Source organism: Rana temporaria, chromosome 12, assembly GCF_905171775.1.
Source record: "Rana temporaria chromosome 12, aRanTem1.1, whole genome shotgun sequence".
In the NCBI taxonomy this organism is placed as follows: Eukaryota; Metazoa; Chordata; class Amphibia; order Anura; family Ranidae; genus Rana; species Rana temporaria.
In genome coordinates, this window is record NC_053500.1 from 123010267 (window position 1) to 123024940 (window position 14674).

Here is a 14674-nt window from a genome sequence, read left to right on the forward strand (position 1 = left end):
TCGAAAAAACAAGCTGCAAAGCCACTACCAACGTGGCTGTAAAAACCTGCTTTTAGTAGCTTTTTGCATTGGCATTAATGTGCGTTAAGCTGCATTAACTTTTTAGCAGTGTTTCTCTGCCTCTATTCAAAATCAATGGTTCCCTTTGAAAGCCTTCTACAGATCCAACTTTCAGACCATTCGATTTCCTGACCTGCATGCTTGGATAAGGGACTTGTATGGATTTGGGGGGGAAGCCATGCCATTTTTTTTATTTGGTTTCCCCTCAAAATCGATATCAGACTGATAGGGGCTGGTGTAGTCTTGGAGTAGTTGATAACGATTTTGTGGAATGAACATGGAGAGAGTAGTAGTATACAGGGAGCTTTATTTTACAGATTGGGTCTCTATGGGACAAAGTATGTGTAGTCATTTGTCCTATGGTTTTAAGTGTTTTTTAACCCTAGTTATGGTACCAACCTCCCCCCACCCCTCCTACTGCGACAACAGCTTTGAAGGAGATATATCGGCGAACAGATACACACGGATGCCAGACTCCGCAACAGAACTTCTCTACTAGAGTATTGACTTGATGCCATACAGTCAATTTAAAAAAAGCTCAGAAAAATGGCTGTTCAACAATTACAGTGAATAGCAAGGTAGTTGAGGTGGTTGACTGGCATATGGGGATATGACTGCACCTGGGCCAAGGTCAACCGACCATTATACATGTACTTTCTCTCTGTCCCCTGGGGCACACAGCAATGCTCAAGAGTATCTTACTTGAAGGAGACAGTTGATTCATAGATGCAACTTGTCTCAGCTGTGATCACTTTTCAGAGACAAGCAACGGCAAGAGGCATGCAGAGCCTGACAACCTCCCCCCTCCTGCATTCTTTTTACCATTGATTGTCTTGGGAAAGTTTTCACAGCTAAAACAAGCTGCAGTTAATAATCAACCCATTAAATATGTTGTCAGATCAGCCATGGCAGGAGAAGAGGGGGGCATCTGGGTGCTGGTAACTAAGGGTTAAAACATGGGACAAAGGACTACATGTACTTTGCCCCATAGGGGGCAGAACTAAAATAAAGATTCTCGTGGTAGATCTTCTACGATGACGAATATGTGTGGGGTAATACATCAGAGCCTTGGGGGAGGCTAAACCATTTACTTGCACCCTCTGTGGTCTATGTCTACTGCTGATAGGTAGCGTATAAGATGGTACAATTTCACCTCCATTACCGTCTTGTGGTTTTTCATATAAAAGAAAGCCTTGTATGATAATATACAGAAAGGCTGGCTGCTTGTAAGTAGAAGCAGCAGACCCCATGCCCTTCTGTTGTCTACTTTTCTCAACAACTGTCTATCCTGCTCACCTTTACTTTTCTGCTTCTGTGAATGAGAAATTGGGAAGTGAAAATTGTCATGGTGTGGTGTGAAATTACAAGCACCAGGTAATTACTTGAAATGTAAGATCAAGTGAACAGTTCTTCCTTTTCCAAGAACATTTCTGTGTACTCAAAACATAATCCAGGCGCTCTGTGAAGCAGGGGCTGCCCGTTGCAAGAATAGCTTTTTCCAACACCGATAAAGCCATCTAATGAGTTTGCGCTGATTGTCTTGTTTTCTTTGGTTTTACAGGAAACTAAAATCAGCTGCGTCCGTTTGGCCTCCAAAGGTGAGATTTTTTATATATATATAAGCGGAAGGAATGGTGAAATGATAGCAACATTATTATATACTTCTAGCTTGGGTTTGGACAGAGAAAAATTTAAAGGAGATGTATAGTCTTAACAATGAATGTTAGATATAATAGATAGATAGATAGATAGATAGATAGATAGATAGATAGATAGATAGATAGATAGATAGATAGATAAAAGTGAAGAGTTGTTGTAAACAATGTAACCAATCAGCATAAATGTTTTTAAAAAAATCTTGGGCTAGATTCAGGTAGCTGCGTTTGATCCTACGGCTGCGTATCGTATTTATGATACGCCACCGCAACTTACAGGAGCAAGTGCAGTATTCAAAAAGCACTTGCTCCGTAAGTTGCGGCGGCGTAGCGTAAATGGGGCCGGCGTAAGCGCGCGTAATTCAAATGTGGAAGGGGGGGCGTGTTTTATGTTAATGTCTGATGACCTGACGTGATTGATGTTTTGTACGAACGGCGTATGCGCCGTCCATGTACAAATCCCAGTGTGCATTGCTCCCAAGTAAGCCGCAACGACGTATTGGTCGTCCAGCCCTATTCCCGAACGACTTACGCAAACGACATAAAAAATTCAAAAATCGAAGCGGGAACGACGTCCATACTTAACATTGCGTGCGCCTCAGGCCTTGTACACACGGTCGGACCAAACCGATGAGAATGGTCCCACGGACCGTTTTCATCGGTTCACCGCTGAAGTGGCCTGATGGTCTGATGTGTGTACACACCATCGTTCCAAAAACTGATCGGGTCAGAACGCGGTGACGTCAAACACACGAAGTGCTGAATAAAACGAAGTTCAATGCTTCCAAGCATGCGTCGACTTGATTCTGAGCATGCGTGGGTTTTGAACCGATGTTTTCTGTACTAACCATCGGTTTGGACCGATCGGGCAGCGGTCCATCAGTTCGGTTTTGAAGCATGTTTTAAAATTTTGGACCGAAGGAAAACAGACCGATAGGCTTTACACAAGGTCGGTTTGGACCGATGAAACTGAACCTCGGTCCATTCTCATCGGTTTTGTCCGACCGTGTGTACGGGGCCTCATAGAAGCAGGAGCAACGTTACGCCGGAAAAAGCCTTACGCAAACGACGTAAAAAACTACCGCTGGGCGCACGTACGTTTGTGAATCGGCGTATCTAGGTAATTTGCATACTCTACGCCGAAAACAACGGAAGCGCCACCTAGCGGCCAGCGTGAGAATGCACCCTAAGATACTTAGGCTAATGTCGGTGCATCTTGCTTTCTGAATACAGAAAGAAGATATGCCGGCGCAGCTTTGAATTTACGCAGCGTATCTATGGATACGCCGGCATAATTCTTTGCTGAATCTAGCCCCTTGTTTCTTTTAATTATTTTTTAATATGGACATGTACATAGGGCAGCCATATTTCCTCATTTTATACATAGACCCTGCTTCCCTCCTTTTTTTTCAACAGTTTTTTTTTTTTTTTTTTTTCACAATACAAGTCTGATGGGTCTGATTTGCTAGCTTAACTAAGCGCATAATTTCATAGCAATGCCGTGTGGATGAGTAAAACCTATGTGCCATAGTTAAAAAAAGAATTCTAGATATGACATATTTTGGACTAATGTAAATATGCATATAGTATACCTGTGGGAACAGAAGTCTCCAAACTTTCTAAACAAAGGGCCAGTTTACTGTCCTTCAGGCTTTAATGAGTTGTGTTCAGTGGGAGTAAACAACGCCCCATCCTTGGATCTAGTTTGAGGAAAAATTTCCCATTGTTAGTATTCAGTATACTGTATATAGAATAGTTCAACTCTGGTGGATATTTGGAGACATTGCCCACATTCCTAATAAGTCCTATGACTTATTAGGGATGTGGGCAATGTCTCCAAATCCAGCAAAAAGCAGCAACACAGAAACCCTCTGGCAGGACTTTAAAAGGCAATGAATCCAAAAACAATGATTTTTTAAAATTGCTATAAGTTAAATAGTACAAATTCTAAAAATCATAGATACATGAAAAGTTTTGTATCACAAGTTTACAAGTTCAATAGTGTATATCCACATGAGATCATAACAAACCACCATTGTTAGTATTCAAAGTAGGAGTAGTGTCCCAACATTGGTGTCAGTGGAATTAATAGTTCCTTATCATTGGTGTCAGTGGGAAGAATAGTGTCCCATCATTGGTATCAGTGGGAGGAATAGTGCCCCATCATTGGTGTATGTGGGAGGAATGGTGCCCCAAGGACCAGATAAAGGCAAGCAAAGGGCCACATCTGGCCAAGAGGATTCAATTTGAAGACCACTGCTCTAGAAGCTGGAAATCACTGTAATAGAAATTGCTGCTACAGTGATTTCAACTAGTTTGCCAGGCTGAGCTGATGCCCTGAAACATTGTGAACACAGTAGGTCTGTTAGTCAGCACAGGTGCCAATCAGAGAATGCCTTGCATTTTCTCAATGAGTGTAAAGCTTTCTCTGATCAGAGGAAATGAGGTGGTGATGTCATGCTGTCCACATCGTCCAAACGGTGAATGCTTTGCATTCATTGAGAAATGCAAAGCATTCTCTGGATGGTGCCTGTGCCAAGTGGGCACCCTCATAGCTCCCAACTATCCCTGATTTCGAGCAATGTCCCTCTTTCCCCATCATTTGTCCCTCATTTTGGTCTGATCTATATAGTTGTTAATAAAATGCACTTTTTATCTTTCAAAAAGTGTTTCCCAGTGCTAAACCTTTCATCCAAATTCGAAATTGCTGTATTTGTAAATGTTAAAAGCCAGAAATAGTAATGGTAAAAAAGCACTTGTGGATTTAATTAACCTTTTTTTTGGTTCATTCTCCTTTAAGGGGGTGTGGCAGGGGGCGTGTCCTATACCTACATACATTTGCAAGTAGGTGTCCCTCATTCCCATCTCAAAATGTTGGAAGGTATGGGCAACCTGCTTTATTCGAAATGCATCAGGGAAGCCGCTCGGCATCAGACCCGGAAGCTAGTGGAGATTGCATTGAACATCAGGGTATGATCATCTAGAGAGGTTTTTGCTGAATCAGACCTTTAGCTCTACAGTCAGCAAAGCTCATGCCCACCAATTGAGTTCTGGCTCTGACTGAGCATGTTAGACCTCTGCATGTCTTCCACGCAGATCGAAACTGGTTGAAAACCAAAACTTCTGTTGGGCTTTAAATAACTTAATCCCAACTGACCTCCATTCCCGTACTTACTATACCCCCTTTTATTTATTTAGATCAATGGGCACCCATTAAAGGAAGTGTGACCTATGTTGGACTGGGCTAGTCTCAAGTTCTTTTATTAGCCGATAGTGCTGCATAGTAGTGTACACATGGGTTATTCTCTAATGATCCTAATAGAAAAGCTATTGCCCCTTCAGAGGAAGCCTGTTGTATAGAATTTGACACCCCTACTTTCATCTTTGATGCAATAACTCAACTGAGTTCTGCATATCTGAAGGGATGCTGAGGATACAGATAGGGGGATTTTTCAAAACCGGAGCAGCCAAAATATGGAGGAGCCATACATGGCAACCAATCAGCTTCTATCGTTCATTTTCACAGCCTAATTAAACAAGTCGAAGATAGAAGATGATTGGTGGAGACAACTTTAGTACTAGGGCTGATCATGTGATTATAATTAAAGCAAAACCTTCCACTGACAACAAATTTTGGAAGATGCTTGCAAATGCATCATCTGCCCTCTAAATAGCTACCAAAATGAAGCACTTAAAAATCTGAAATTACAAGCCTTGCTAAAAAAAAAAATCTTTGTAATTTAAATAGATGACCTGGGAAGATCTTTTTTTCCTCAACAAAGCTGAAGTTGCACTTTGAAAATTGATGTTGAAGATCGTATATGTGATATATGGCTAATAGAAGTTTCTTAACAATAAACAAACCAAAAGTGTTGGATGACAGTAGTGACCTTTAACAGCCCATAAAGAGCTTAATGTCAGTTTTTTAAATCATCTCAAGATTGTGATTTATTCCATATAGGCCAGGCAGTTTTAAACCATTTGAAGTTGTTCTTTTCTGACAAATAGTTTTTTTTTAGATGTGAGTCAAAGGCAACCAGAGCTGAATTTTTCTCAAGACACTCATGGACCCTCACCTAGGGTGGGTGCTGCCTTAACGCAATGAATGCACATTAATGTGCAGTCAATACATCACATAAGTGTCAACCTGGCCCTATGGCTTTATTTAAGCAATAAAACAGTAGGGGGCATCTTGAGAGGAGTCAGAAGACTTTTTATAGTTCAGGAAACATGAAATCATCTCTCCTTTTTTGTGGTGGTCTCTACCAGTGGTTGCCAACTTTAGAGATACCGGGGCCCAGTAAATTCTTTCAAAACCTTCTATACCCCAACAGTAAAAAAAGAAGTTTACACCTATCCAACACAAGTATTGAAATGCACAATATGATGTTTGGTAGTCAGTAGGAAGAAGAACACTCTGGATTAAAGTGGTTTTTAACCCACAGTTCACAATTTACACCATGTTTAATAATGTAATCTGCCCTGTGACTGTGTTTTTATAAAAGAAAATGCAGCTATATACCTGATTTCAGAGCTAACGTAACCGGCTCGCTCTCTCCTCTCTTAACTTGACAGCTGAAGCGGGTGGGGCCTAAATTGTCCCCCACTAATGTCAGTCAGGAAAGGAGGAGGAGAGAGGCGGCCAGTCATGTGAGCACCAATTAACGCTCTGAAATCAGCTGCATTTTTTTGAATAAAACACAGACACAGGGCAGATTACATTAATAAATAGAGAGGATGGCGTGAATTGCGAACTGTAATTTTAGCAGCAGGAGGGGGTGGGCACGGACACGGAGCTGACAGGCAGGGAGGGGGGGTGATCATGGACATGGAGCTGACAGGCAGGGAGGGGAGGGGGGAGGGAGGACAGGAGAGCTGCAGTGAATGGAGGCATATAAACTGACCACAGTGTCAGGGCTCAGCAGCCATAATACATCTTGGATCGTTTACGGAGGGAAGGTGGAACCAGGCAGGATCAGCTAGGTATTTCAGGTAATACAGGTGGCCAAATTACACAGCAAAAGCACTGTTCTGTATAACATGCTTTAAAGAAACAGGATCCTTTTTTTGGGGGGCGTAAAACGCTCTAGGTTTTTAGTAGGAGGGGAAGATGTTGTAATGTTTGTGTAAGTAGGAGGAAAAATATAGGGGGCTTTGAAGTGTGCTAGGGACTCTGAATGAAGTTTAGTCCTCTAGAAGTTTTAATAGGACTCTGCAGCAGACGTGGTGGCCCTGTGAGGGATGAGTGTTCTGGAGAGAGGTTAACTGTGCGGGACAGGGTCTCCTCAGGGGGTTGGGGGTCTCTTCAGGGGGCGGGGAACTTTGCAGGAGCACTGTGGGAAGCTGTAAGGCACATTGGGGGATAAGGACACTGTGAGAATATGGTGACCATGTGTCCCGGATTGCCCGGGACAGTCCCGCATTTTGCAGGTCTGTCCCGGTCACATTCATTCCAGGACAATACAGTGTCCCGGAATGAAACTGACACAGCCACCCCCCGGCCAATCTTATGCCCCTGAAAAAGGCTGCCACATCACTGCTTTACTCACTGACAGTACTTGTCCTGGCCGGGAATGCCTGGAGGAGCACAATCCTGCCCTCTGCTTGTGATTGGAGAAATCTTAAATCCCGCCTCTTGTGTCCAATCACTGTGCTGTGATTCGTTACAGCACAAGCTGATTTTTGGGAAGGGAGGGTGTCCCTGAATGGTAATTTGGAAATGTGGTCACCCTATGTAGGAAACTGTGGGGAAGGAGGCTCTGTAGCAGGCTGGGGGTGCTGTGGGAGGCTGGACAGCACTGTAGGGAATTGGAGGGACTGTGGAGGTTCTCAGGGCGCCTGGGGGCATTGTGAGGGGTTGAGGGCACTGCGTGCTCCTGTGGGATATTCTAGGGCACTATGGAATGTTGGTGGGCACTATGAGAGTTAGGGGGCACTGTGGGAGGTTAGGGGATCTACAGCTGGCTTTAGGTTCTCAGGGAACGGGGGGGGGGGGGGCACAGTAGGAGCTGAATGCAGCAGATATACCAGCCACCCCCCCTTTCCCTTGTTTACCTCGGATTGGCTGTCAGTATGTGCACCATTATTGAAAAAAACAATCCTTTCTCTCTATCACATGATCGTGGAGGGGAAGTATGTAATTTTACTCCCGTCGGGCCGCTGTCCTGATGGAAGGTCTGCAGTTACTCTGCATCAAGTGAACCACTGGTCTGCCCTTTTGAAAAGTAGTTCCACATATAAAATTGAACCCATACTGCCTCCAATAGCACAATCTAGCATTGGGTTTTACTGAAATAATAATGCAAGCAGCAGAGTAGTAAAATTAGTTCTGAAACAAACAAGGGGTTTTGCTTTCATTAAATGAGCAGTAGCTTTCTGATTGTGGGGTATACTGCCTTAACCTTTTTTTGAATGCCCATATTAGCCCCCCAGCTTTCCTAAAAGTATTATCCAACTATGAGGGATTCTGTTAAATGTCCATCAATAGGTCATTGTTTCCCCCCTTCAATTCTTACTATGTTTTCCTCTCCCGCATGCCTGCCAATGGGATCATTCCCTTTTGCTTCTTAGCGGTTACCACCGACTATCTTCCCATCACCCGTAACCCCCCAAGCCAGCTATTCACAGGTGACTATGCGTCCTTCTGTGACCACTATTACTCTTCCTAATTGGCCCACGTGGACCACGCAACCATTTGGAGTTCCCATTTGTATTTGCGGATGAACCATCTTAACCTCTTCGCTGCCAGAGACAGTTTTGTATACCTACAAGGACATTTAAGGCCTTTTTTGAAAAGTAAACTAAGGCATGACCTCCCCTTTCTTTCTTTTAAAGGGGCCTCCACACAGAATACCAACACGGTGGAGCCGGAGAAGCCAGCTGACAGTACGGTGCAGACTGCCGGGGTGATTGCAGGGATGCTGATGTTCATAATTATACTGCTTGGAGCCATGATGACCATCAAAAGAAGGTTAGCATGTGATTCATAGGTGGACTTTTATTTAGATTGCGGTAAATCTCTGGCAGAGAAGAGGTTACAACTCATATACTGGGAGGTCAAAAAGTTCATAGAGTGACATAGAAGCAATGAAACAAAACAAATTATATGAGCCTGTTTTTTTCCACCACGGTCTCCTTGGACTTGATTGCATTTGTCACAGATGCTACCAAGGCTCTAAGGTACAGGTTCCATTTGTAAAGAAATGTTCCTCTTGGTTCTCGAAATATGCGCTGACAGATACAAAATTTTGACAAAGCCTCTGTCGGATGTTTCAGCAAAGTCAAATCTGCTGCATTGGCCCAAACGTTTGGTGGAAAGGTTCAGTCAAATTTCCGTATATTGCATATTTTATACTGTATACTGGGTACCCATCGTACCCATCATAAAATGTCTTCTCACAGAAGCCTATAACTTAAACACTGTCCATTAGCCATGACATTTGGAGACAACCTGATGATGATAAATGGGGACCCATAAAATATGAGGCAAAGGTCACAAGTTGCTACAAATGATTCTATGAACTTAATGATCACTCTTCATCATTCAATCGAGTTCTCTAAAATCCAACTCCCCTTTCTGATACATTTGACATTCAAGCCTTTGAGAGAAATCAAATGAACTTTGTAAAGTAGAACTACAGTCAAAAGTTTTTTTTTCCGTTTGGATAGAGTGGTATAGGGTTTGATCCTGTCTTAGGTAACTGGGTCACTGCTTGTGTTTTCCTCTCACTTTTGCCCCAGTGACACCCAGGGCATTGTTCAAGTCCAAAAGGTCCAAGAATTCAAATTCTTTTATTACTGATAGTAGCTTACAATAATACAAAACAGCCATCGTATTTCTGGGGCACGAAAATCTCATGCTGCATTAGCGTTTTGCTGATACAGTTATTCCTGGCATCTTGTAACTTCTATATAGCTGAGACTTAATTCTGGTGATTATGCATTCTCTAAGTTAAGGTTAAGCCTCCAAAATGCATTTGATGTTATATATTATCCTGTTGTAAACTAATACCAACCCCTTCCCACCAAGCCCCAAAGTCTCTTTGATAGGGTCTGTACACCTGGGGGGGGTGGGGGTCAGCAATCGTGTGACCACAGTGATTGGCTTTCACGGTAGTCACATGATTGGGAGCCAATGCTCCCAGCTACCAATCATTAGTGGGGACCGAGAGCTATCTTTTGGAAGTTTAGGCTTTGTGCTAGAAGTGTGCAGTAAATGGCTGCCCAGTGACACATATGTAGCCATTAAAGCCCACCCTTTTGTCGCTCCACATAAAAAAAAATGCAATAAGCGTATAGTGATTGGTTTGCGCAAAAGTTATAGTGGCTACAAAATAGGGGATAGAATTCTGACATTTTTTTTATAATTTTTTTTTTTACTAGTAATACGGCAATCTGCAAATTTTGTCAGACACATCGGACACTTTTTACACATTTTTGGGACCATTCACATTAATACAGCGAACAGTGCTATAAAAATGCACTGATTACTGTATAAATGACTGGCAGGGAAGGGGTTAACACTAGGGGGAGAGGAAGGGGTTAAATGTGTATCCTGGGAGTAATTCTTATTGTGGGGGGAGGGGACTGGGGGAGGTGACCGATGCTGTGTCCTTATGTACAAGGGTCACAGCATCAGTCTCCTCTCCCTGACAGGACGTGGAGCTCTGTGTTTACACACAGAGCTCCACGTCCCAGCTCTGTCACTGCCGATCACGGGTACCTGGTGGACATTGCGGCCGTCAGGCACGCGCATCAGCATCTCGCGCGCCCCCCAGTGGCTGGAGGCCGGGGGCCGTATATAGACAGTCTCCTGGCAATTAAGAGCCACATTGTGCCCATAAAAACCCGCCGGGCGGGCGGGAAATGGTTAAAGATGCATTCGACTGCATATGTTGTAAACAAGCCCTTAAAGGGATCTTAAACCCTTGTGTTTTTTCACCTTAATGCATCCAATGAAAAAAAAAAAAATCACTTTAAACCTGTACACACAGGGAAACAGATACAAAGCTGATTTCCCTTCCAGGTCTTAAAATGTCATATATATTCAGAAAGGTGGAGTAATGTTTTAAATGATAAATAAACCTAACAACAAATTAGAATCAAAACAGTTGTAATATCTGCAGAAATATATGTAAAAGATTTTATAGCTTACCAGAACATGTGGTATTTAATAACATTTATATACAGAGGGGGAATTTTACCAGCCCCTGCCCAGGCTTTAATGGCTAAAGAGAAAAATGTTAACACTTTTTTTAAATACGTCAAGTTCTGTTAAGTTATACAGATGTATACAATTCTGAATGTGTTTGTTTAATCTGTTTTGCCTCTAGCACTTAAATATGGTATTTCCAGAGGCCTCGTTCACATTAGCACTTAGGCCTGTAGACGGTGAATGGGTCACGTGTTTAGGCGGTTAGAGTCACAGTTGTCATGTGCAGGCAGCCTATGTAAGTGTATGGGGCCACATTGGCTATATGAACACAGCCGCACATCCTAAAAGCATACTGTCTGCATTTGGTTGCCACTCACCTGGACCCCCACACCTGTCACATTGGAAAGAGTGATTGTTTCTGTATAGCCGCTGCGTAGGGTTGCCACCTCATCCCTCTAAAACCGAACACATTTTCATATATATATATATATTTTTTTTATCATATTCTTTTTATTTTTATATGCAAACATTATTAAAACAATACAAACTGACTATCCAAACACATAAAACAAAACAAACACTACATAGCAAAAAAAGAGAAAAAAACCATTGTCTACTATTAATGGTGGCCAGATAGATAGATAGATAGCTCGGCTAACGTATTGTCAGCCTAAGGCCGGGTACTCACGAACAAACATGTACGGTGAAAGCAGTCCGTCGGACCGTTTTCACCGTACATGTCTGCCAGAGGGCTTCTGTACGATGGTTGTACACACCATCGTACAGAAGTCCGCGCGTAAACAATACGCGGGGCGTGTCCGCGGTGTCGCCGTGCCGATGACGCGGTGTCGCCGCGACAATGACGCGGCGACGTGGGCGGCCTGCCTTTAAAATGCTTCCACGCATGCGTCGAAGTCATTCGACGCATGCGAGGGACGGCGGGCGCTCGGACATGTACGGTAGGTCTGTACTGACGACCGTACATGTCCGAGCGGGCAGGATTCCAGCGGACGGTTTTAAAACACGTCCAGGAATATTTGTCTGCTGGGAAAAGGCCCGGCGGGCAAATGTTTGCTGGAATTCGGCCCGCTCGCGCCTACACACGACCGAACATGTATGCTGAAACTGGCCCGCGGACCAGTTTCAGCATACATGTTTGGTCGTGTGTACGGGGCCTTAGAGGTATATAAATCCTAATAGTAGGACTTAAAGATGGATACAATAGGGCTAGTCAAATTAATAACCACCCCCTCTCCATTCATTAAAGCCGAGACATGTGTAGGTTGGATTGAGACCTTACTATCTGAGCCAACAATCTACCACTCGCCTCTCCCTCTGCCCAACTAAGTCTCTTCTGAAAGAGAAGTTTATTCCTCGCTCTGGATTCCAGCAGTTCCTTCTGCCTTCTTTGAATTGAAAGCCATTCCTGTTGGGCATCCGGAGAAGGGTCATGGATATATATAGCTTCCGCCGCAGAGGTAAGTTCGAGCTCTCTACGGGAAGCAGTTTTAATCAAACATATTAATTACACAGGTTCTGTGGATGATTAACCTGATAATTAAACTCACTTGGGGCCTTATCTACATTAAATTGGCCTCAGAACCTGTGAAATATGTGTCTGGCAGTAAAAGCATTATAGGCCCCCGGGCAATACAGTGCACTGGGGCCCTGTCTACACAATCACGCACGAGAATAAAAATGCAAATGATCAATAAGGCTATATTCATTGGTACTTTAAACAAAATCATCAGTGTTCAAACATTAACACAACGTTTGGACAATATAACATGAGCTTGAAAAGCAAGAAATTGAAAAACAAGAAATTACACAGTGGCTGCGTTTAATTGGCACAGTGGCTGGGTTTAAATGGCATAGTGGCTGCATTTGAATGGTCGAGGCCAAGGGTCAGGTGCAGTGCAGTCACTCACACTCACAGCAAGGCAGGCTCAGGACAGGCAATTCTAGCAACCAGTGCAGTCGAGTGAGCGGCGTGCGGCATGCCACAGCTTTGGCTCCCCTTCTCTAACCCCCCCCAGGCAAATTCCCAGTGTGCCCATGCGAAAAGACGGCCCTGGTGTCTGGGTTTAAAGGGATGAGGTGGCAAGCCTACCGGTGTGTCTCCATACACTTACATGAACAGCCTGCATGTGGCATCTGGCAGCTCAAGCCACATAAAGGCAAGGCCCCTTCACGGTTTACAGGCCTCAGCCATGTGAATGAGGCCTAAAGATTAGCACAGGTTTCTCAGCTGTCTTTGATCCATTTTATCCTTTTCTGTATCCACCTTGTTGTTTTTTTTTTTTTTACTGTTTATGTTGTAAGGTGTACCTCCTGTCTTCTCACTTTATGTGAATTCGTCCCCACCTTGTCTTCCCTCAGGGAGCGATATAATCATGGTTGTATGTTTATGTTACCAGTATGAACACACGAGCCACACAAGTTAAACATCTGCTATGTTTGTATGTAATCTATACGTAGAGTATCACCCAAAGCGTAAGAGTTCTCACCTATCTATATTGCTATAGGAATACCGCAAGGAGGTTTTGTCGATCTCTTAATAAAGAATCCAAGGAAAAAATAAGATTATTTGAGATATTAGACTGGGAGACATGCTGGGTGTGGAATTTGCCTACATTTTACATAGGACACACATGTTTACATGAGCCTTGTAGTTGGAGGGCCTATCAAAATCAATATAAAGTGACACTAAAATCTGGTCTAAAAACATAATTATATTCAAGTATGTATTTGTAAACTAAAAAAAGTACCTTCCATTGCTCCCTGCCCCCTCCAAATCTCCAAATTCCTTTATTTTTGATTTTATACTGCTGTGATCCAACTTCCTGTTAAAAGGTGGCTGTGTTCATTCTGAATAGTCCCACTGCATCTCATTCCCGAGATGGACTAGGGACAATGGACTATGGAATGTGTAATGTGCATAGAGCAATGCAATAATGAAGGCCTCTTGAACCCCGTATAGCAGGGGTGTCAAACTCAATTTCATTGTGGGCCGCATCAGCATTATGATTGCCCTCAAAAGGGCCGGTTGTATCTGTAAGATTAGATGTCCAGCGCATCCCCTCACCATATATTAGATGTCAAGAGCCACCCCACCATCAAAAGTTGAGTCCCCCACTCTCACTTACATCACAGTGCACTCCCTTACCTTATGCTGCTGCTGGGAAGAAGATGGATGCATTGCTTGAAAACAAAAAGTAAGGGTCTGGGGGAGGACCAGAGGAGGGCTGGAGCTCTCCTGCAGCTGCAGGAGAGGTGCACGGGCCACATAAAATGGCCTGGAGGGGCATATTCGGCCCGCGAGCCTTGTGTTTGACACCTGTGCCCTATAGGGAAAGCGAGCCTTGACTGATAGGGCCATGGCCGGGTGCTGGACAATTTAGGTGTAAACCCTTGATGTAAAATGATGGTAAGGACAGGCCCTCTTTGGGATTGCATGCTTGCAATGCAACTGTGACTGGCACTGTTTTAAAGTGTTAACATGTTATGTGTTGGAATTTAAATAAAGCGTGTTTATTAAATGAGGTGAGGGGGCAAGGATAAGGGAGGGAGTTTGTCCCTTTATGTTACAGTTGATTCGTACCTAGGCCCATTGCACCTCAGCAGTCATGACAACTAATGTGCACTGCTCATTCAAAACAAACAGAAGTGAGGGGAAAATCAGTGAGGTTCAAGAGCTCATGAGGACATCTCAAGAAGGCAGAAAAAAAACAAAAAAACATATTTTTCTACTAAACTCAGTGCACATGCAATTTGATAAGTGAATAGACTCTAATCAACCCTAATT

The 14674-nt window shown here is 43.5% G+C and overlaps 1 protein-coding gene across 13 annotated transcripts in view; it reads left to right on the top strand.

Annotated features, from left to right (window-relative positions):
• The window catches only part of PTPRT (protein tyrosine phosphatase receptor type T), a 474386-nt gene that overhangs the window by 328198 nt on the left and 131514 nt on the right, over positions 1 to 14674 (top strand). For 7 of the 13 annotated variants that reach the window (XM_040330466.1, XM_040330472.1, XM_040330464.1 and 4 more), the window contains 3 exons: positions 1622 to 1658; positions 8286 to 8342; positions 8550 to 8685. In XM_040330466.1, the coding sequence (XP_040186400.1) occupies positions 1622 to 1658; positions 8286 to 8342; positions 8550 to 8685 (230 nt within the window). The remainder of the gene's footprint in view (positions 1 to 1621; positions 1659 to 8285; positions 8343 to 8549; positions 8686 to 14674) is intronic. The other 6 variants (XM_040330471.1, XM_040330469.1, XM_040330475.1 and 3 more) reach the window with 1 other exon arrangement.